Consider the following 22,709-nt stretch of genomic DNA (forward strand, 5'->3'; position numbering starts at 1 on the left):
AAGATTATTCCAAAATCGACGTTACTGGCAGTAGCTATCTCAGATGGAATCGCGATTCAAACAGTACCATCTGCTAACTGAAAATATGCCCCCAAAAACGTAAATAAGCTCGACATTTATTTAGTGGATAATCGCTCATTCATAAAAAGCTCACTGGTAGCGATCATTGTCAGTAACGAAGCTAAATGCGATGTAGCCCTGTGTGGAGAAGCTGCCCCGGTAAATTGTACTACTACAGTACAGTACTAGACTACTGCTGTGTTCGTCTTGGTAGCGATTGCGTTGGTTGAATTTGATTTAACGTTCCGTTGTACGGTTTAGGCTGAAATTAATTATTTTCATGACAGATTGACAAAGTTTAGGCTGTGGCAATGAAGTTCAGGTTAGTAGTCAGATAGTTTCACCTATTTAAAGACTTTTGATTTAATTAGCTAAGGGGAGTGCCAAACATGTTCTGTCGCCATTTGACTTCCTAAACTGAAAAAAGTTTAAAGCTGTGGAGATGTTTGTTAGCTAATAGTGTGTCTCGCGTAGGCTACAGCGTTGCAGTGAGCTACACTGGTTTGAAACCACAGGTAATGATAATTTCACCAACACTTACTTGTAATCTAATGTCATAATAAATCCTACAACGAAAATGTATTTTTGAGGAATGTTTATTTTAACAATTGAAAACAGATGCATCATAGGCCGCTGTAGCATGTGTTGCCCGGGAAACAGAGGCTAATATCATGATGCTAATGCTTCAGTGAAATAGTAGACTACTGTTTCCGAAAGTAGATATACTTCCTTATATCAGCTTATGTTGTCCATTACACTTCACAATTGTGTTTCATATCACAAAGTAAAATGAGTGAATAGTTATCACCCTGGCCTCTTTGCTTGTGGCGTTTCTGCAGCTGCCTGACAGTAAAGCTATAGTTAGCCTAGCTATCTCCCAGAAGTTAACGAGCTGCTAAACTGATGTTCTGCTAGAGGGAGTCACGCGTGTTTTCGGGACGTTAGTGACGTATAACGTCATGTCAGTGACTGTGGCTAGCAAGTTAGTCACCGTTAGCTTCACTTTTCGCCACAAAAACGTAATTTTAACTTAAACCATGCAACAGAACATAAATAAAAATACAAGCAACTTAATCGCTACGAAGACGAAACTTTTGACACCGACGTTTTCTATGTAGTCCAAATATTGACGGATGCTTAGGGGGGCAAAAATAATAATAACTAGAAAGTGCATTTCCTGCAGAAAATGCGTTAGAATGCTGAAGGCTGAAATTATTTTTTACAAATTGCTGAAAATACAGAAATGAAAAAATACAAGCTGAAATGAATTTCAAAAATGTGTGAGTCACACAAAAGAGGCAGTGTGGAATCTGAACTGCATCATCTAACAATGTTAAGAGCTGAAATACAATGCGGGAGAAGCTGAAATCTGTACTGTAGTAAAAGAGATATTAGCAGCATCTGCAGAATTAGTAGTTGTAGTAGTGGCATAAGATATCCCAGCTAACACAGTTACGTTGCCCTCACGTTGTCGCAACGTCATTCGATGACCAAACATTCGTAGCCGCAACGTCTTTGGCGACGCCAGTTGGTAAGGGCAACGTCACGAAATGACGTTGCCAGTCCGTAACCGCGATGTCCAGGCAACGTGATTTTGTGACATTGCCAGTCCGTAACCGCGACCTCCTAGCAACGTAATTTTGTGACGTTGCCAGTCCGTAACTGCAACGTTAATTAAGTAACCTATATTTCTCAATTCTACTGCTTATATTGGGGCGCAGGGCTCGACAATAACGATGGCCCGGGGTCAGTAAAAAGTTACGTCGGGACAGTTAAACTAGCAACTCACTGGCCCGATCGGGCCACTGCAAATTATTGATTGAAAAAAAATGTGCATTGTAAAAGTTAACACCCTTCATATGTTTTGCTATCCGCTAAATGCATAAATAACTTTGCAGCTCGTGGGGCGCACAGTTGGCAAATCAAGAGTTAAGTAGTGAGTGACGAGTGGTTGTCAAATTGTAATTCTCTAATCTCGATACATTTTTTAACAACTGGCGCGAGACAATAAAGTGAAGATGGCAGCAAAGTAGAGCTACGAGCTCAAACGGAAGCAACTTTTTTTATGGAACGAAGATGCACTGTGTCGTCTGTCGTATGTTCCCGTCTAAAGCAGACAAAAGTGGATCTTTTTACACAGGCACCGACAATTTTCGAAAACAATCCCTGACCAGCCATGCTTGCAGATAGCACCTGGTTTGCGCGACAGCTAGCGTTAAGCAGATGGTTGACAATCCATCTTCCAGGCCGTTGACCATGCTGGTCAGGAATTTAAATGTAGATGCCCATCGTGTTATTGCACGACTTATAACAACGGCATATCACGTAATTAAGACGGGCCAGCCGTTCGCCTCGTTCCCCCAGGCTATTGAACTGCAGCAGAAGAATGTTGTTGACTTGGGTACTTAGTGTCATACTGATGAAATGCTATGGAAGCTTTTATATATTAGCATTGAGGGACCAGAGGTTTCAGTTTCAGCCAGACAGAGTTGTGCAGAGATGGCTGTCAGCAGGGAAGAAAGCACGTCATGTTTGAGGTTAAAAGTCAATTGTTTGGCTGACTATTACCTTTTAATTTTTTATCACTAGAAATGTGATTTCATTTTTGTTCTTTTTATATACAGGATTTGTTTAATAAATGGTTAAACATGTTAACAGAATAACACAACTTATAAGTCTTTGGTTTTGTTGTAACAATGATAAATTACAACTTTTGGAGGGGGGGCCAGTAAAAATTGTCTTGGGGCCAGTAAGTTTCAAACCGGGCCAGTGCCAAAAAATGTTAATGTTGAGCCCTGGGGTTGGTTCATGCAGACCTCATTTGCCCCAAATGCAACTTTTTCTTGTATAATAGGCTACATGGTAGCCAACTTTAGGAGGACTATGTTTGTGTGATGTGCAGCCTAACTCAAGATAATCATAAACGAGGCAGCATTACCATGTAACAGTCAGTCATTTTATTTCAAACAAAGTGCCAAACAGTGAATTAAAATCTTCTGCCAGTCCCCGCTACAGGTCCTGTCTGTTGGCCCTGACATTGAAGCACAAAATAAGTTAGTGTCCTATGATTCATGATTCATTCACCTTGCTTGTTTTGAATGGGCTGCCGGGGCGTGTTTGAGTGTGTCCGCTATGACGAGCTCCACACCCTTCTCTCCCAGTCCCGTCTTCCACTTCATCACAGCGTCTGCAATTAGAAGTCATGAACTTATTGTCAGCACCAATTTGAACGCTGCGTAGAAGCCATAGTTCATGGCATCTCCAAACACCTACCACTCTCTTTCGGAACTCCAGCACCTTAAGGCGCTCCTCAAGGTCTTGGAGTTCAGTTCCTTTTTCTCCAATGGGAATTCTAATTGCACCTCTGTGCTAGCTATAATACTTAGGAGTAATATACATAGCAAAGCATTTTGTAACTCACTCAATTAATTTAAGGTGATTTTGAATTAGACGGCTCAAACATATAAGGTCCTTACTAAGGAGCGACAACGCAGTTTTTTATAACGCCATATTGCTGTGCATGCCATGACCGACTGTGATCAAAACGTGATCAGCCACGCGCCGAACCAGCCGACCAAGGTAGGACGTTGTGGCAACGTTGTCCATGGGACCAACTGGCAACATTCCCTTTATAACGTTGCTACGACGTTGCCACGACGTTGCAAGAAGGTAACGTCGCGGGTTACCATCTGAGCACTTACTCGCAACGTTGCCGCAACGTCATGTGTTAGCTGGGATATCGGCACGTGCAGCAGCACTAGTAGTGGTAGTAGTTGTGTAGTAGTGCTCTTAGACCACATTTACACATAGCCGGGTATTTACAGAAACAAATATTTCTGCCTCTCCGTTTTCAAAAATAACGTTGTACACACGATAGTTTTCAAAAATGTTTCTGTTTACATGAACCCGCATAAATCCATGATCCGTAAGCAAACTAACTGTAAACATAGGACGCTAACATGACGTGATGCATTTTTAGTCGCATACTGTGACGTTTGAGAACCTAAAACTCTGTTTGACGTAGTGCACACGCAAACACAAAAACTGAGTTTTCAGAAATCTCCACTTTGGCTGGAGTTTTTAGAAATGATCGTTTTCCGTGATAAAACCTCAGTTTTCGTGTAAATGAAAAGTCAAACCGCATGAAAATATATGCGTTTTTCTTCCGTGCGTGGTGGCTAGCTTTCTAGCGGAACAGGTTGCAAAAAGAAAAGCGCAGGAGTCGGTCCAAGTTTCAGATGCAAAGGTTTGATTTTATTGATCAAGACAGGGAACACATTCGGTTAGGTCTTTCTCAAGCGCCAGAGAAGAGAGCCTAGTTATACATTTGAATACAGCCAGCATTTATAGTACATGGAACACCCCTCATCTCAATGGCAGTTTAGCCTGCCATGGTGTGCTTGTCTCCTAAACCCTAAAATGTCAGTTCGCCCTGCCCTCTGTTCTTCGTACAAGGTCTGAGTTCTTGCGAATGCCCCTCGTTATCTCTCGTGAGCGTTTAGTAAATATGTGATGTTCTCGTTGTGACTGCTGAGAGACCAAATGTCAAGACAAAGCTTCTGTACTGTGGTTTTCCACTCAGGCCTAAAACTGAGGTGTCTTATCCAGTTTCCAGCCCACTACATAACCCCCCTTTGAGAGGGTCTTGCCCTCTCACTCTAAACAAGCAAACTGGATGTATAGCCAAGAGAAATTCCCACGGGTCCACACCCAAAACATTTAAACATTAAAGGTGACATGACATGAAAACTTCACTTTAGGAGGTTATTTAACATTAATATGAGTTCCCCAAGCCCGCCTTTGGTCCCCCAGTGGCTAGAATTTTTGATCGGTGTAAACCAAGCCCTGGGTGTTCTTCTTCGCCTTTCAGAAAATGAAAGCTCAATTGCTCTGTTTGAAAATCTCCTCTTTGTTACGTCACAAGGAGGAAGGTTACCTCCCCTCTCTCTGCTTTGCCCGCCCAGAGAATCTGGCCCGCCCATAAGAAACTGAGCTACGACCGTGCAAGTGTTTTTATCCTCGAGAGAAATCATGGCTTGCAAACGAACGAAGCATTACATTTGCTCAGTTTGGATGTACAAAGGAAAACAATTTTTTTTTACAGTTCCTTCATCCGAGCCTCTGAAGACCCAGTATCTTAATTTTATTTTCTCTGGAAATGCGCCTACATAACTTCTGTTGTAGGCGCATTTGTTTTGTATGTCTGCGCCAAACACTTCAGCCACGACTGTTTCCTCAACTTGAGCTAATACAAAACTGGCTTTGCTGAAATTAAATTCTGGATCAGTACCCTGTCAACACCCCCATGTGGGGCCCATGTGGGTTGTATATGGGCTAGTGAGTGGGCCCCATATGGGCTGCCCACATGGGGCCCAGTCAGTTTTGTCATGGGGTTCCATAGGGGCCCCATGTGGGCAAGCCCATATGGGCTAAAGGTGGGCTTCGGGTGGGCCCTAGCTAAATCCCACATGGGCAACCCAGGTTACTCCCATCTAGGACCCACTAGCTGGGCCCCATGTGGGCTGATTATGGGTCCCTGATAGTACTACCCTATGGTGATTTTTGGGGCTTATTTTACAGGTAGCCCAAACAGTTATTTAAACAAGTTACAATAACAAAGAGACCAGTAATACAATTAATTACATTTTTATTTGTGTTAGAATGCAAAAAAAAATCAGTAGCACAAACATAAATTCGGTACCACACAAAGAATGATCGAAAACTTGCATAAACCTTAACCTTATTTCACACATTAGATTTTTTTTTCATGTCTTTCAATTATAATTTTATCTATAAATGTTTAAATATTCCACATCATTTCTATTAGAGTTCAACAATTCCCTACAGTTCATAGTTAAGACTATTTCTTACTTTTCCACATCTTCATACTCCTTTAGCTGATTCATATACATTCAAGCCATCAATGTAGTTCAGCTCCAAGTCAAATACAATTTTTACAGTTTTAAGTTTTTTATCGATGTCTTTCAACTTATTCATCATTTGATCAAGAAATGTTATTAAAACCTCTATATATTCAACTTTTTTTTTTTTTTTACAGAATGATGACCTTGAAAAACTTTATAAACCTTTATAGACCTTTTAAAAAAAAAAATCTTCATACTCAGCTATCCAGGTTACCTTTGAGCCTGTCATCTTGGTCTCATTTGAGATTCTCTATTAATATTATATCCTAGTGTGTGCAGTAATAATTGTAGAAAAATGAATAGCACATATTGCAATTTAGACAAAAGAATCTAACCTGCCATTTGCAATTTTTTGCTGATTCAGAATTATTTCTCCCCATAAAATATAAAACTAATATCTAGATCTATATTTTTAGTATATACATCTAATTATTATATTATTAATAATATTTTTTTTTTGGAAATGTTCTGTTAATTAAAACAAACTTTAAAACATTAAACAAAGTTTAAAATAAGCCAATGAAGAACTACTCCCAACACATTCACAACAACCTATTTAATTTATCCTAAATTGTACCAACATGTATACTTATTTATTTAAACCTGCAGTGTGTAGAATTTTGGGTTTTATTTCCTAGCAGATTTTGTAGAAAGTAATTATAATATCCATATGTACATTTAATTTAGTGCATAATAGCTGAAAACAATGTTTTGAATTATTTTTTTTTCCCTTAGAAGGGGTCTCATATATGTCCATATTTCTGCATATTTTGGACCAAGGCCTAGTGTCGCCATCTTGAAAGTGTCATAGTTGGAATGTCATCAGGTGCATTGTTTAAAATGTAGAATTGTTCTTGTCCTTGAAGGCCACTGTAGCTTGTTATTATTCGAAAGGGTTGGGGTTACCCAGGGAGTTTAGCATTCTAGAACTTAGTAGAACTTTCTTGATGATGTCATATTACACACTGCACCTTTAATAGGCTATGTTTAAAGGGCCCATGTGGGGCCCAACAACAAAGCCCACTCTGAGCCCATGCCCAGCCTAAGCCCATCTAGCCCAAGTGGGGCCCAACTAGACGTGTTTGCAGGGTACTAACTCTCCTTCATCCAGCTACTAACCTCGGACAAGTAAGTTAACTAACGCTATATCATCTTGTAGCTTTACTGTATATGGTTACCTAGCTTGCTACCCTTAGAATGTGGCTGTAACATTAGCTCTGCAGCTAACAGCTGAGTTACTGTCGCTAATGGAAAGGTAGATAGCATCAAGTATGTGTGTGAATACACATGCTGTAACGTGAGTGTTGTACACTTCTTTGTTATTTGGATAATCATTCTGCTGTTGGTGTTATGGCGCGCGCGATATCCGCCTTTCCCCTCATTGAAATGACTGAGTGTGTACCTCCGCAAACCAGGGTTATCAGATGAGAATGGGCAAATTCGAGGCATCTTACAGCAACGGGGCTACAGCCATTGCGATACATTTACATTTAGTCATTATTTAGCAGACGCTCTTATCCAGAGCGACTTACAGTAAGTACAGGGACATTCCCCCCGAGGCAAGTAGGGTGAAGTGCCTTGCCCAAGGACACAACGTCATTTGGCACAGCCGGGAATCGAACTGGCAACCTTCAGATTACTAGCCCGATAACCTCACCGCTCAGCCACCTGACTCCTGACATCCATTGTAAACATTAGCGCATGGTGCCCCCCCTCCGCTCCTCATTAGCATTTAAAGCTACAGACACCAAAACAGCGCGTTCTGAGGAAAGCTCCTTGTGGGACTGCTAGTAGTGGCTGTAATTCTGCACCAAGGCTGAATTTCGGGAAAGAGACTTCTGATACAGTATTAGGGGACCACTAAGGCCTATCTAAAAGCATCCAAAAACAGCATGTCATGTCTCCTTTAACATGTGGCCTAGCATCTTGACAAGCGTTCAGGAAATCAGAAAATTCTCTAAGTCCTTCAGCATCTCTGGGTTGGATCCTTGGCCAATTTGCTAGCTTCTCTCTAAAGGCCCTCTGTATGGTAAATAGTTGACCGTATCGATGGTTCAATTTGTTCGAAGCGTCTTTATAGGCTTCTTCATCATTTCTGAAGAACGTACCATCTAAGGTCTTGCGAGCTGGGCCACCTACATATTTTTTAAGATAATAAAGTTTGTCAGCTGATGAGATTCCTTTTCTATCAATCAGTGACACAAACGAGGATTTCCACTTGAGATATTGAATTGGATCGCCATTAAATACATAAGGTTCAGGCATTGGCAGTCTATTTAGAGATATGCTGTCCTGAAAGGCTTGAGCTAGTTGAGACACATCTACTTGAGGGGATGTTGGTCGAAGGCTGAAACGTTGGTTGGTGGCAGTTTGAGTTAAGTCTGTATGTCTATTTTCAGTGCTGTATTCAGGTGAGGAGATACTTTCCCGAGCTGCCTCCTGTTTGTAAACATCCAGCCTAGCCTTAGCTACTCTTAGTTATTTCTCTGCCTGTAGTTGTTCCAACTCACGGTGTTGAGCTTCAAGATCTCTTTGCTGCTGTTGTATTTTTTCCCTTTGAATTTTCTCCTTCTGTAACACGCTATATTCTACCTCCTTTACTGCCAATTCTACGGCTGCATCTACACGTTTGGCTATTATACATGAGGTTATGGAGGGATTACTGGAGTGAATGCTAGACCTTTGGCTCGTTTGTGAGGCAGTAGAGCCATAAATGGAGCGGGCATGGTCACAATGAAGTAAGTCTCGTAGACGATGTCTTACGTTTTCCGCGTCATATTCTCCGTCAATGCCTGATATCCTTTCATAGATTATCTTGATAATGTCCGATGTAATTGCCTTGCACGAGTCAACACGATGCCTTAGCTCGGTTGAAGGTGTGATGTGATCTCGGATTTCAAGATACGTGTCCATTACATGTTGTTTTGCTTTCTCTAAAGAGTCAATTAAGAGCCCAAGTTGTGTCTCTGTAATGTCTGATTTAAGCTGCTCTCTGGCTTCGCAGGCTTGGATTTTCCATTGGTTGTACAGTACATTTTTGGTGTTGGGTTTTTATTACGGGTAGAGCGTCTAGGGCCTTGAAGTTCTCCACAAGTCTGTTCTTTGAATTCACTTTGTTGCACATATTCTTGCTTGTAACCTTCCGTTTGTGAACTATTGACTGGGTAATCTAGATCTCCTAAATTTGTGGTAGTAGGCCTACTTGGCTCCATATTTTACCTTACTAGCAATAACACTGGCACATGTAATCATAAATAGCCCATTAAATCAGTACCATAAATCAATACCATAGATCAGTAATGTATCAACCAAACTAGGGCTGCACGATTATGGCCGAAATGATAATCACGATTATTTTGATCAATATTGAGATCACGATTAATTATCACGATTATTTGTTGATTTTAAGCTAAACAAATGTTATTGTCTCAATGCATTGTACCTGCATAATGGATGTGAATAAAACTCAAAATATACAATCAATAAAAACAAATATTCCCATAACAGAATGTAACCAAATGAGAATGTTTCAGAACTATGCAGAAAATACATTTACAGGTTTTTAGAAAGATTCACTCTTTATTTCCCCTCTGCGTTTTACATCGGTTGGAAAAATAATTGCGTGAGGGGATCACGTATCGTTTATCAAGAATTTGAAACCTTCGTTTGTCACCGTGTTTATTGGGCACGTCTTTGGCCAAATGAAATGCGACTGCATTCGTTATTTCACTGTGTCTTTGGGAGGTGGATGGGTATGGTGATGCGCTAAAGAGGCTCGCTTCGACGGATGCCTGAGTTGATAGTGTTTAGATTAGTCTTTGCAACGCATTTCTTGGCCCTCATACATTCATCTTGAACGTTATGGTGTTTGTTTGAGTGGCAACTTTACGTCACTTTGCATATGACCTGTTCTTGTTTTGTGTCACTTGCCTTGAACCCAAAATGCTTCCACACAACGGATGACGATCCGATTCTCGTTAGACATTCTTTTGTTTTCTTTGTTATGATAGTTTATAGCCTTATGACCGACTACTCTCTGTTGTGGAATTTTTTTCACGTTACTCTGTTGTGACCGTCTGGCTCATGTAGGCACGTGATCTGACAGTAGGTGTATTCGACTTAATGCAGCGCTGCAGCCGGCTGCCTGCAGGTTGTAGAAAGAGTTTAACATAGCCCAATACATGACAACATTTTCGACTTTACGGAGCCGTTTATAACTCCTCCCCAACTGCAAGCAGCAACTCTAGCTGGTCGTTTCATGCAGCCAGTCAATGTCGAACGCACCTATTGTTTTACGGAGCGCTAGATTGGCTTTGCAAAAAAAAAATTACAACTTTGATACGGAGAGTTCTATGGAACAGAATGACGCATTTTAAATATCGCTCGATCACGCGAATTTGATCGTGGGAAAACGAAATCGTGATCATGATTAAAATTCGACTAATCGTGCAGCCCTAAACCAAACTCACACAATTATTTAAAACAAAATATGGTAAATGGACAGTAACACACTAGCATGTAACTGTGTTTGCTGTAATGCCCAAACAGTTTGTATTAACCCTTGTGTTATCTTCGGGTCATTCTGACCCATCAGTCATTGTGACCCACCGTCGTATTGCGACAACTTTACCGCATACAAAAACAAAGTGAAGCATTTTCTTTTAACCGTTGGGCTGTCTCAGACCCCCCACATTGCGAAGGTTAAAAGAAAATTATTTTTATTTGTTTTTGTATTGGGTAAAATTGGGTAAACACAACGATGGTTCGTTATGAACCTTTGGGTCATGTGACCCGAAGGCAGCACGAGGGTTAACTTTAAGTTAGCCTATTCTTTACATATGTCTACTTGTTAGCTTAATTAGCCTACAATTATCTGACCATCACACCGGATCCAAAGGCGTTCTGCCCGTATGATGCCAAAATCCTCGTTGAAGTACTGATCTGCGTCGACGAGTCAGTGGGAATGTAGCCTTCTGATCTGAGACAAAGTCCGTAGTCACGGTCGCACCGCGGAGGACCTTTCGTTGATGGCACGTTGTCGAAGCGCAGAACACAGCCAGCATCGATAAGGGTCAAGCTCTTACTGTAGCGTCCCCAAGCTTTAAAGGATGGTCACTCTCCAACTGATGCTTCATGCAAAGCTTTATTACGTTACTGCAATGCGTTCAACACCATAAGAGCTGAAACAAACACATATATTCACATTACCATTTGCAGTTTACAGGTGCCGTTGCTAACAGTAGACAATTGGCTAACAATGTTTTACGAAGTTAACAAACCTTGTTCTCCCATTTACTTGGGGGCTATAAAAATAAAGTGGCCTTTAATTTCCGTAATTCTATTATATATATAACCTTTACTTTTCCTTTGTCTTTAAGTCATGCACATCACTTCACTTTCTTAAGTCATGCACATCACAGCACGTCACTTCTTCACATGTAGAAAGTGCGCGTTTATTTAGTACATCCGTTACCCATAAGACCGTGACGTACATTTCAAATTAAAAGGCTATAGGAAGGCCACTAATAAAATACAGCAGTAAAAACAAACAAATAAAAGTCACAATACGGACTTGTCTTTAGGTCCTTTACAGATGGTAGGCTGCTATTGTGTTCATTGCCATCCTTAAGAGTTGCTAAAGTGTTATTTCATATATATATTTATGTATTTATTTTTTTAAGAATGACAATTAAATCTATCTAGATAAACTATGCTGGGCCTGCTGAACCTATACTTCTTCCACAGATACTGGTCAGGGAAGCATTACTTCTGTTTCTGAAGACCCTTGGGGCTGGTGGAATAAACGCTCTTTGTATAATCTGAGCACCTTCATCCACCACAGAGTTGTCACAGAACGGATACGCCATAATTGATTGTAACTTGTCTAGCTAGACCCTCTGCTTAGTTTCTAAGGCCTTACGTCAATAACCAATGGCTTTTGAAAACAGTTAAAGTGACATTATTTCTTAACTTGTTTATTTAAATTAATATATTTTTTGGAGATGAAGTAAACATGTAAATCATTCATGTCTGCACTTCAAAAAGTCTGAATTTATGTTTCCGAACACGGACTAAAAGTGCTTTGCGCGCAGGAATTTACTCGACGGAACTGTCTTTTGAGATTCTGTTTCCGCCTGTTTGAATTTATATGCAACACATTTTAGTTTAGGTTGACTTTTAGCCTGACACGGATCAGGCTAGTTCCGAAGTATAAATTACCTTGGTTACGTAGCTAGAACTAAAATAAGCCACCTTAATGGAACGGAACTCTTGCTAAAGTGAGACTTGGCGAAATAAGTCTCGCTTTTCCTTAATCGACGTTGATGGAACACCCCCCTGAAGTTTTCTCCTTTTGTAATGAAATTGAAACAGTAACACCTGTGTAGGTGTTCAGCTACAATGAGATTCAGCTGTGGTTGGTCCAATTGTTTTTATAGCATTTAATTTTTAGATTAGACATATATTTCATTACAATATTACTGTAGAAATGTAGCAAATTGTATTATTTGTATTATATTATTGTTTTGAACTTAAGTTTAACAGTTTTGAAAACAGTATGTAAGCATGTGCAAATTGGCCTGTAGGTACAAAGAGTTTTGGCGGTTGTTGTGTCGAAGTGAGAAAAGAATGAATGTAATTTGAAAGATGTAGTCATTGAATGCATTTTGTGCCAAAGAAATGATAAATGATCCACAGTTTAGCCCACATATACTTCTGTTGAGCTCACTGTGCGGAGAAATGACCTAAGTATTGAGAAATGTGTCTTAGCGACTGTAAAAAATCAAGTTAATAAAAACACATGCAATTCTTCCTTTTCTCTCAAGGGAGAGCCAATTACCATGTCAGGAGGGGAGCAACTGATTCACCCATGTGGACAGAAGGCCGGCAGTGTGGACTACACTGATCTCTTCTCCTGAACCATAGAGCACTGCCTCCTACCATACCCATCTGGGACATGAAACAACATAGGGAACAAAGTATCTAAATCCTTTAAAGTGGTTGCTTTCATTTATTTCCATTTTGGCACAAATGTGTAAAAAGCTGGATCAGTTCAAACATATTTCTTATGGGAAGCCGCTACATGGTAGCACATTTTCAGATCAGTTCAGATGACAAAATGGGAAGGAAGCCACTGTAGGCTATTTATCTTAACTGCTTCTGTGGCAGACACATTCTCTAGCCAATCCCATCCAATAGAAACACAGTTTTTCCTCACTGCCAAACCACAAATTATCTTCCTCTTGCACTGTATAAAGATGCTCAGTCCAGCCCCCCCCTCCTCTCCTTAAACATTACTTAGCAGCATGTATTACAATTTCATGCATTATATTGACAAATTTCCTGCAATGATAATGTTAAAGTTATCTCAAAACAGTAATAGTTGCTGGTTTTGAGACTTGAATAAATTCCAGACTTTGAATTACCCCACTAGTCTGTTATATTTTGTGGCCTTAAAAGGAGTCTTACATATGAACATCAACAGAATTATTATTTTTCTCTATTTCTTGCATTTTCCAAGCATAAATGTACATGTAGAATACAATGCCTGCAGAGCAATACATTTACATTTACAACATAAAAAATTTGCTTTGGGATGTATCAGTCTGGGAGTCTGTTGGCTGAGGGAATCGGGCTAGTAATCCGAAGGTTGCCAGTTTGATTCCCGGTCATGCCAACTAACGTTGTGTCCTTGGGCAAGGCACTTCACCCAACTCGGGGGAATGTCCCTGTACTTACTGTAAGTCGCTCTGGATAAGAGCGTCTGCTAAATGACTAAATGTAATGTATCACCATGTAAATCAGCAACTCCAGCAATGAAAAAAATGTATGGTGTAAGTAAATTGTGCATTGCAAGAAGTGTATTGAACGCTGGAATAGAATGACTAGGAGCTTCTGTCCCTACCACTCATCTAGTGTTAAATCAGTTCACCACCAATACCTCAACCATGTGGAGGTATGCTGTATTATTTGATCCAGCATGTAACAATCCCTTAGGACAATTATACAAACACATACACCGAAGGCCCAAAGAAAATTCACTAATGATAAACTCATCATTTAGATAAAGTCTGACTGTTTACATTCACTTACCCAATCCTTTTTTCCATGCTTGTAACTGTTACAGTATATAACACCATCAGCATTTATTGCATTGCATTTACAAACAAAACAATCAGAAACTAATTTTAAGATACTGGTATTCTAAATATAGCAAAATGTCCACAACTTCACTAAAGTATAGTTGGTGCTTGGTAACGTTTGAAAGGACTGTATGTGTACAGGATAGACAAGTTACAAATACAATCCAAACAACATGACTCAATACTCAGCATTGTACGTATGCATCACATTTATTTTTGAATTATTTAGCTGTAAGAGAATGTACACTTGACACATGATTCAGCTTCAGTCTACATTTTGCTTGAATTGGGGAGAATTCTTTTTCTTCTAGTTTTCTAGAACACCCAGTAACCACTAGTCACTAGTGTTTCTGTGATTACACAGGAATCCTAACAGTGGCATGAAGCTTGGTCATAAGTGCAAGCAACTACAAAACCCAGAGATGCAGCAGGGTGAGAAGTTAGTCAAATCTAAATAAGTGAAACTAAATGGTTTTGGGATTGAGAGTTTCAATGTATAAAAGAGTGACTTTGCTATAGTTCTCTCAAATCTAGAATCAAATATGGTAAATAACCTCTCCATATCATCTCTATATCAGGCCTACACCTGAGCATAGCTGTGCAAACTGGCAGTTTTAACCAATTGCAGATAAATAAAAATCTTGCTCAAGGTTTTGGGAACGTTTGTATTGGCTGTAAATATGTATGAAGAAAGGTTTAGCCAAAATATCTAGACTAATGTCATTGACTTTAAGTGTGACTTTGTTGCAAAATTAAAGTACAGATCAGTATGAAGATAATGAAAGTGCAAAGACAGGAAATCAATAAGTATTTAGAAGACAAAGACATTTGTAATAATTTACCAGTGTGTTATGCAGATTGTAAGATCACTCATAAATACAGTCCATCCATAGTGTGACAATAACTACAATGTCACCTAAACTCACAGCAGCAGTGTTGCCCCTACATTTGTAATTTTTTTTGTGTGCAACACCTAAAATGTTCAAGGTGGAACACTGGCCTGGCATTTATGTGAGCACCCAGAGTAATAAGTTACATGAAGAACTGTCCCAACACGTTGGCCACACCCAGGAAGATGAGGAAGCTGTGGAAGATGGCAGAGGGCCAGCGGAGCTCACCCCTACGCTTTAGAGAGATCATGTGGACCATGGCGGGGAAAACAAACACCAGGGCCAGACCGCATGTAGCCCCCGAATACCTTAAGGAGGGGTAAAAAGAATGCGGTTCAGTTAGCATTTTTGGGGGCTTGAAGGAGCCCATGGAATAACACATGACATATTATACATTTTATTTTTACATGCTCTGGACACAGTGGCCTTAAGTGGTGTTCTGGCCGACACACCGGGGTGCACACAGAGATAATATTGAGCTAGTGCCCAATGTTAGAACTTATTCAGTGTCTCCAATACAGTAGCACTGTGTCAATTAGGTATTGTTTCACAATTTAAAATTATTTTTTTCCTCTATGATTTACATTTAGTCATTTGATAGTATGATATTAACTGTGTTTATTTGTATGATCTTTCCAGGCAGGGAAACATTAATGTTCATTCCCATACTTTTCTAGGTATTCCATGACAATGTTTATGAAACACATTAGGAATTTAGAGGAGGATATTAATGACAGCCGAAGGGCTTTCTTACCTTATAATGGAACCAATGTTGGGGTAAAACTTAGCCATGAGGACTCCAGCTCCAACAATAAATATGTTTAGTGTGAGGACGTGGAAGAAACTGTAATGAAGTGGAAAATTGTATATTTATTGATGGTAGGACTGGGCAAGGGGTAGACGGTATGAACGGTATAGAAATATACTGGTATGAATTTGGTCTACCATATTAATTTTGACTATACCGTGCTAACCACGGAAGAGCCTTCCAGAAATACGATTTGTCACGGCCATGGAGGGGGGGGGGGGGGGGGGTTTCTCTCTCAAAAGCCCCAAATCTTTTAGGTTAAAATGTGGGTTGTCATTTTCGGCAAATATTACCCTAACCCAGGGGTGGGCAATCCTGGTACTCAGGGGCCACTGTCCTGCATGTTTTAGATGTTTCCATGCTCCAGCACACCTGTTTCAAATGAATGGGTTGTTATCAAGCTCTGTGGAAGCCAGGTAATGGACCATTAATTTGAATCAGGTGTGTTGGAGCAGGGAAACATCTAAAACATGCACCTGGCCCCTGAGGACCAGGATTGCCCACCCCTGCGCTAACCCAACAATGTTTATATTGCATAAAGCTCAAAAAAGTATTTTGCGCTCAAATGAATGCAAACATGTTCTTCAGAAGAACGTTCTTTCCAAGCGTCTTGCGAGAACGGTCTTGCAAGGACGGGGAACGATTTGAGATGCATGTTCTTGCAATGACTTCTGGTAAATCAGATGCGTTCTCGCTGACCAAGTCACCATCCGATGCATCCTCGATAAAATGGGCGGATCAAGAACGCTTCTGGGTATTTTTGGCGTTCTTGGTGACTTGTGTTCTTTGGATTGGAACCGTACTTGGGCAATGAAAGATCACGTCAAACGTATTCTTGCAAACTCGTTTGACGTCGTCTTTCAGGAGGGAGTAATTACACAGTTCGGATTTCCGGCAAGTTTGAAATGCATCTCTTCGTCCATTTTCTCATCTGTCGAACAAGCACACTGTATTCTCCCTTATAGACATATTCAAAAGCCTTGTTGCATTTTCTGTCTCTGTTTCTAATTTCTAAATTTAAGCAAATATGTTCTTCCAACTCAATGTCCATTTCCTCCTCATACAATTTCACACATCAGAAAATTTATTTGCGTCTTTCATTATAGCTCAGTAGCTAGCTATCTAGCTATAGGCATTGGAGAAGATGCAAAACAATAAATAATTGTTTACCAAACCACAGCAACTTCTTCTGTGAGGTTTTCCTGCGATACAAGCAAACAAACCATTTTGCATGATTGCACTGCCTAGTGCAATCTGCTATCTACACAACAAGGCAACACAACTATATATGCTGAGCACGTCTCTGCACACTTGACATGACATTATGAATGCAGACCCGCAGAAGCATAACACAGGCATAAGCGCACATCAAATTTAGACAAAGTCCCTACGTTTGGGTTAAGCCCTTAATGTTTACAATGTCTGGGTCCGCGCCCCTGGTCACAGCCCCATTCAAACCAGACACGGCACAAAATTACCGTATGGAACTGTAACGCAAATATTGCATCCTCACAACCAGATGGAGTCCCCCAACCACAGATGGAGTAGAGCAGTGGTTCCCAAACTGGGGTGCGCGCACCCCTAGTGGTGCGCAGACTGACCACCAGACTGTGCGAGAGAATGTTTGTAATGGCGGAAATATTTTTACGTATTTAACTGAAGTAAACTTCTACGACGGCGTATAAGGGCCAGGTAGGTAAAAAAAAAAAATCGGAGCCGGAGGAGGGGGGGGGGTAATATTCTGATATTAAAGTCGAAAATTTGCGAGAAAAAAATCGGAGATTCTCAGAGTTTATAAAGTCACAAATTTGCGAAAAAAAAGTCTGAATTATACTTTTCAATACGATTCAGCAATAAGGAAATAGGCTGCCTAGGCCTACTCCTAATTGTAGCCCAGAATCACCAGATTGTAATAAGCATTCGGACTTACATACATTGCCGTGATTTGGGCCTATTCAGAAGGAAACATCATACCTATTTGGATGAGGTGATAGCTTTTGTGCCTCAGGAACTACAATGCAATGGACAGACGCAAGAATATCGCTGGTTACATCTACGGCCAATAGCGCAGCGTCTTGGCTGTGTCCTGTTGAACCACGAACCTATTGAAAAGTATAATTTGATCCGGGAACCATTACTGCAGGCTTTATACATGGCAAGCGGCGGCGTCTGTGATGTGATGAGGTTGACCATGCAAAGTGAAGGGATCAGGTTCCTTGAAAAAAAAAGTTCTCCATATTTTCGACTTTATAAATGTCGGAGAATCCATGAGTTTTTTTTTTATTGCAAGTTTGTGACTAATCTCGGAACCCCCCCCCCCTCCGTTTTTTTTTTACCTACACTGGCCCAAATACGACGTCGTAAAACTTGACATGCCAAAGTTTTATTGAGAAATACAATTTCACATTACAAGTTGTAATTACATTTTACAAGCACGTCTGTTTCACAACAGCCACACCCTGTTCATATTAAGCGCTAAGTGATCATTCATTGATATATTTTTTCGCTTACTACATTCATCAAAATGGACACCTTGTTAAAAACGGGCACTTTAAAGAAATCAAGGGACAGTAGGAGTGAGCCATCGGCATCTTTAGCAATAAAAAATGTGAAGTTTAACCAGAGTAATGTGTTGGGGGGTGCTTGACAGGTGTCAAACACTAGAAAGGGGTGCGTGCAGCAAAAAGTTTGGGAACCACTGGAGTTTAGCATAGTTTTGGGGATTCGGTTTTCTGACACAACTTCCGACGTTTGGAGACTTAAACGTGCAAAAATGCAGAATGGAAGAGTGTAGTCATGCAAAAAAAAAAAAAGCCAGGTTAGTTAGAATTGTAAAATGTTTATTTTAGGCCAACAGAATTGAGTATTCAGCCATGTAATAATTTGTTATAGCTAGCTCACTACAAATATTGAACTACGTTTTCTTGTGATCCCTTAAACGTACTATTGAAAGCTACATATTAGCTCTTCTTCCGTGGCAAATCACTGCAACAGTTAGAAAAATGTAGGCTAATTCATGCGACACACCTGTCACACCCCATCCAAATCTGTCCAAATGCGGTAGTCCCAGTGGTGCAGATTGTATTCTATTGAAACGAATTGACTAGAAATTAAGAAAAACAAACATATCGTGATATAGTTACTGTCGGTAGCCTACTTAAAATTATACCATGATATACATTTTGGGAAGCACTGACGGTAGCCTATATATTAGTTTTTCTTAAAATGTGTAGTCCATTTCATTTCAATAGAATCCAATCCCAATCTACAGCACTCGGACGGATTTGGATGGGGTACGGCAGGTGTGTGGTAGTGATGGGCGTTTTGATTCCTTTCAGAGACTTGAATCTTTTGAGTCCGTTCACCAAAAAGATTTGTTCACCGATTTGCGAACGAGATCTGGGGATTCTCTCGTTTGCAAACGGGATCCGGTGGTTCTCTCTTTAGCGAACGATTCGTTTTTACATTGGATTCGTTCAGTGAGTCCTCCATTATATCCTCCCAATATTTGTAGTGAGCTATCTTAACTAACTAGAGAGGGTAAAATTTCTGGGGAAATTGTAGGGTGTGCTTGCTTGCGTCGGTTGCACAGGGGTCCGTTTTTGAATGACATTTTTACAACTGATTTCTGTATATTTTATATGAAAATGCATAGTTATTATTTATAAAGATTAAATAGATTAAAAAAAACAGACAAAAATGCTGCTCATTTACAACTGAAAATACGAGTGAAGTGTAGAATGAAATAGATGTCTTCTCATTTCCCCTGCAAGAGGCAGCCTCATCGTTGAATCAAAACGAATACATTTGGCAGACCGGTGTAAAAATTGACCTAATCTCTATGACTTAAACGTCATTTTAAGTTTTTCCCTTCTCGTGATATTTTCAGGCATGTAGCCTACTCATTGCATTCATTCATTATCATAATACGGGTGGTTGAAATCAAGCATTCTGATTGGTTGAGAGTGAGTCACGGGGTGTGCTTTATTGAGCATAAAGTACTGTACGGTGTACAGGTGTTTACAGTACGCCTGTTTACATTTGCCTTAAAATGGAGCATTCCATATTAGTGCGCACTCAAAATAACGGTTACATTTTTGGTTGTCATCGGTAATTTTCGTTGTCACTTGGTTGTCGTTGTCATTTTGTTGTCATTTCAAGATTAACAGTAAGCAAACATGTTTCATGTTAACTTCGATCTTTTGGGGGGAAGAACTTTTGATGAGTGGTTAGCCGAAGATGAGAGAGCAAGAGTGAGCAAGAGTGGTCGAAAGCGATGTCATCAGAGACGAAGGGGACATGAGAAACGTTTTCCATGGATGCACAATTAGTGGAAATATCCAAATCAATATAAGCAAACCGTAACATGTTTAGACCTAATGTTTAAAATAAATATTATTTTATTGAAAGTGTCCCATTGTCATTGTTGTTATTTTAAAGGCAGCTTTTATGAAATGAGCAAAGTCAATTGCGAGATCTAGCTAGCTAGCTAGGCTAACAAACGTGAAGTTCACAATGCCGTTTGTCCGTTGCATAGCAACAGCCACCGTTTACAGGGACTATTTTCTCTCGGCTACTGAAATGCGATACACAATGTTTGTTGTCTATAACTATTTTGTGCTGAAAGGCAGCTTACTATTTATTTACTATTTATAATTTAGCTGGCAACCGTATTATAAAAGCAATAAGGTACGAGAGGCAGTACTTTATCGCCAATAAAGTACGTGTTCAAGGGTGTTGTTAGGCCCAACGCGCAGCGGAGGGCCGGCAAACCCTGGTTTGCCGGCCGTATTATAAAAGCAATAAGGTACGAGAGGCAGTACTTTATCGCCAATAAAGTACGTGTTCAAGGGTGTTGTTAGGCCCAACGCGCAGCGGAGGGCCGGCAAACCCTGGAACACGTACTTTATTGGCGATAAAGTACTGCCTCTCGTACCTTATTGCTTTTATAATACGGTTGCCAGCTAAATTATAAATAGTAAATAAATAGTAAGCTGCCTTTCAGCACAAAATAGTTATAGACAACAAACATTGTGTATCGCATTTCAGTAGCCGAGAGAAAATAGTCCCTGTAAACGGTGGCTGTTGCTATGCAACGGACAAACGGCATTGTGAACTTCACGTTTGTTAGCCTAGCTAGCTAGCTAGATCTCGCAATTGACTTTGCTCATTTCATAAAAGCTGCCTTTAAAATAACAACAATGACAATGGGACACTTTCAATAAAATAATATTTATTTTAAACATTAGGTCTAAACATGTTACGGTTTGCTTATATTGATTTGGATATTTCCACTAATTGTGCATCCATGGAAAACGTTTCTCATGTCCCCTTCGTCTCTGATGACATCGCTTTCGACCACTCTTTGAAGATTATTCTATGACGTTACCCGGCAGTAGAAGATGGAATCGCAATTCAAACAGTACCATCTGCTAACTGAAAATATGCCACCCAAAACGTAAATAAGCTTGACATTTATTTAGTGGAAAATCGCTCATTCATAAAAAGCTCACTGGTAGCGACCATTGTCAGTAACAACGCAAAATGCGATATAGCTCTGTGTGGAGAAGCTGCCCCGGTAAATTGTACTACTACGGTACAGTACTAGTAGACTACTGCTGTGTTCGTCTTGGTAGCGATTGCGTTGGTTGAATTGGATTTAACGTTCCGTTGTATGGTTTAGGCTGAAATTAATTATTTTCATGAACAGATTGACAACGTTTAGGCTGTGGCAATGAAGTTCAGGTTAGTAGTTAGATAGACTTTTGATTTAAGTAAGGAGAGTGCCGAACATGTTCTGTCGCCGTTTGACTTCCTAAACAGCTGTGTACTGTAGATGTTTTTGTAGTGTGTCTTGCGTAAGCTACAGCGTTGCAGTTAGCTACACTGGTTTGAAACCACAGGTAATGGTAATTTCACCAACAAATCTTTTACTAATGTCAGAATAAATCCTACAACGAAAATGTATATGTGAGGAATGTGTATTTTAACGATTGAAAACAGATACATCATAGACCACTGTAGTATGTGTTGCCCGGGCAACACATGCTATAATATCATGATGCTAATACTTCAGTGAAATAGTAGACTACCGTTTCCGAAAGTAGATGTACTTCCTTAATAATATCAGTTTATATTGTAGTTACATTACACATCACAATTGTGTGTCATATCACAAAGTAAAATGAGTAAATAGTTATCACCCTGGCCTCTTTGCTTGTGGCGTTTCTGCAGCTGCCTTGCCTAGCTATCCCTTAACAGATGCGAAACGAATGTTCTGCCAAAGGTAGTCAAGCGTGTTTTCGTGACGTTAGTGACGTAGTGACGTTAGTAACGTCAGTGACTGTGGCTAGCAAATTAGCTGCCTTGCAGTAAAGCTATAGTTAGCCTAGCTATCCCCCAAGTTAACAGATACGAAACGAATGTTCTGCCAAAGGTAGTCACGCGTGTTTTTGTGACGTTAGTGACGTAGTGACGTTAGTAACGTCAGTGACTGTGGCTAGCAAATTATCCACCGTTAGTTTCACTTTTCGCCACAAAAACTTAACTTCAGCCTAAACCATGCAACGGAACGTAAATCCCAATAGAAGCAACTCAATCGCTACCAAGACAAAACTTTTGACACCTAGGTTGTCTAGGTAGGCCAAATATTGGCTGAGTTTTAGGGGGGCAAAAATAAAAAAATAAAAAAAATAATATATATGTGAGAGAACAAAGGTTGTGCTCTCGCCGAAGGCTTGAGCACACCCAATAATAATATATATGTGAGAGAACAAAGGTTGTGCTCTCGCCGAAGGCTTGAGCACACCCAATTATTACATGATTGAATGCTGTTGGCCTACAATAAACATTTCACAATTCCAACCAACCTGGAATCTTGGATTGC

The 22,709-nt window shown here is 40.1% G+C and overlaps 2 protein-coding genes across 5 annotated transcripts in view; one reads left to right on the forward strand and one right to left on the reverse strand.

Annotated features, from left to right (window-relative positions):
- sh2d4a (SH2 domain containing 4A) overlaps window positions 1-14,818 on the forward strand; it is a 36,140-nt gene extending 21,322 nt beyond the window's left edge. For both annotated transcript variants that reach the window (XM_062484723.1, XM_062484724.1), the window contains one exon: window positions 12,809-14,818. In XM_062484723.1, the coding sequence (XP_062340707.1) occupies window positions 12,809-12,901 (93 nt within the window). In that variant the 3' untranslated portion in view covers window positions 12,902-14,818. The remainder of the gene's footprint in view (window positions 1-12,808) is intronic.
- Window positions 3,014-22,709, reverse strand: part of slc38a9 (solute carrier family 38 member 9) — a 41,579-nt gene continuing 21,883 nt past the window's right edge. The window contains exons 14-16 of one of the 3 annotated variants that reach the window (XR_009932710.1): window positions 15,770-15,859; window positions 14,745-15,323; window positions 13,001-14,705 (exon numbers count right to left, since the gene is read on the reverse strand). Coding sequence is in view for 2 of the 3 variants with exons in the window: in XM_062484714.1 (XP_062340698.1) it covers window positions 15,158-15,323; window positions 15,770-15,859 (256 nt within the window). In the remaining variant the exon portion in view is untranslated. Of the gene's footprint in view, window positions 3,092-3,144; window positions 3,248-13,000; window positions 15,324-15,769; window positions 15,860-22,709 lie in introns of those variants that run through there. The other 2 variants (XM_062484715.1, XM_062484714.1) reach the window with 2 other exon arrangements.

The sequence above is a fragment of the Osmerus eperlanus genome, chromosome 18 (assembly GCF_963692335.1).
Source record: "Osmerus eperlanus chromosome 18, fOsmEpe2.1, whole genome shotgun sequence".
Classification (NCBI taxonomy): Eukaryota; Metazoa; Chordata; class Actinopteri; order Osmeriformes; family Osmeridae; genus Osmerus; species Osmerus eperlanus.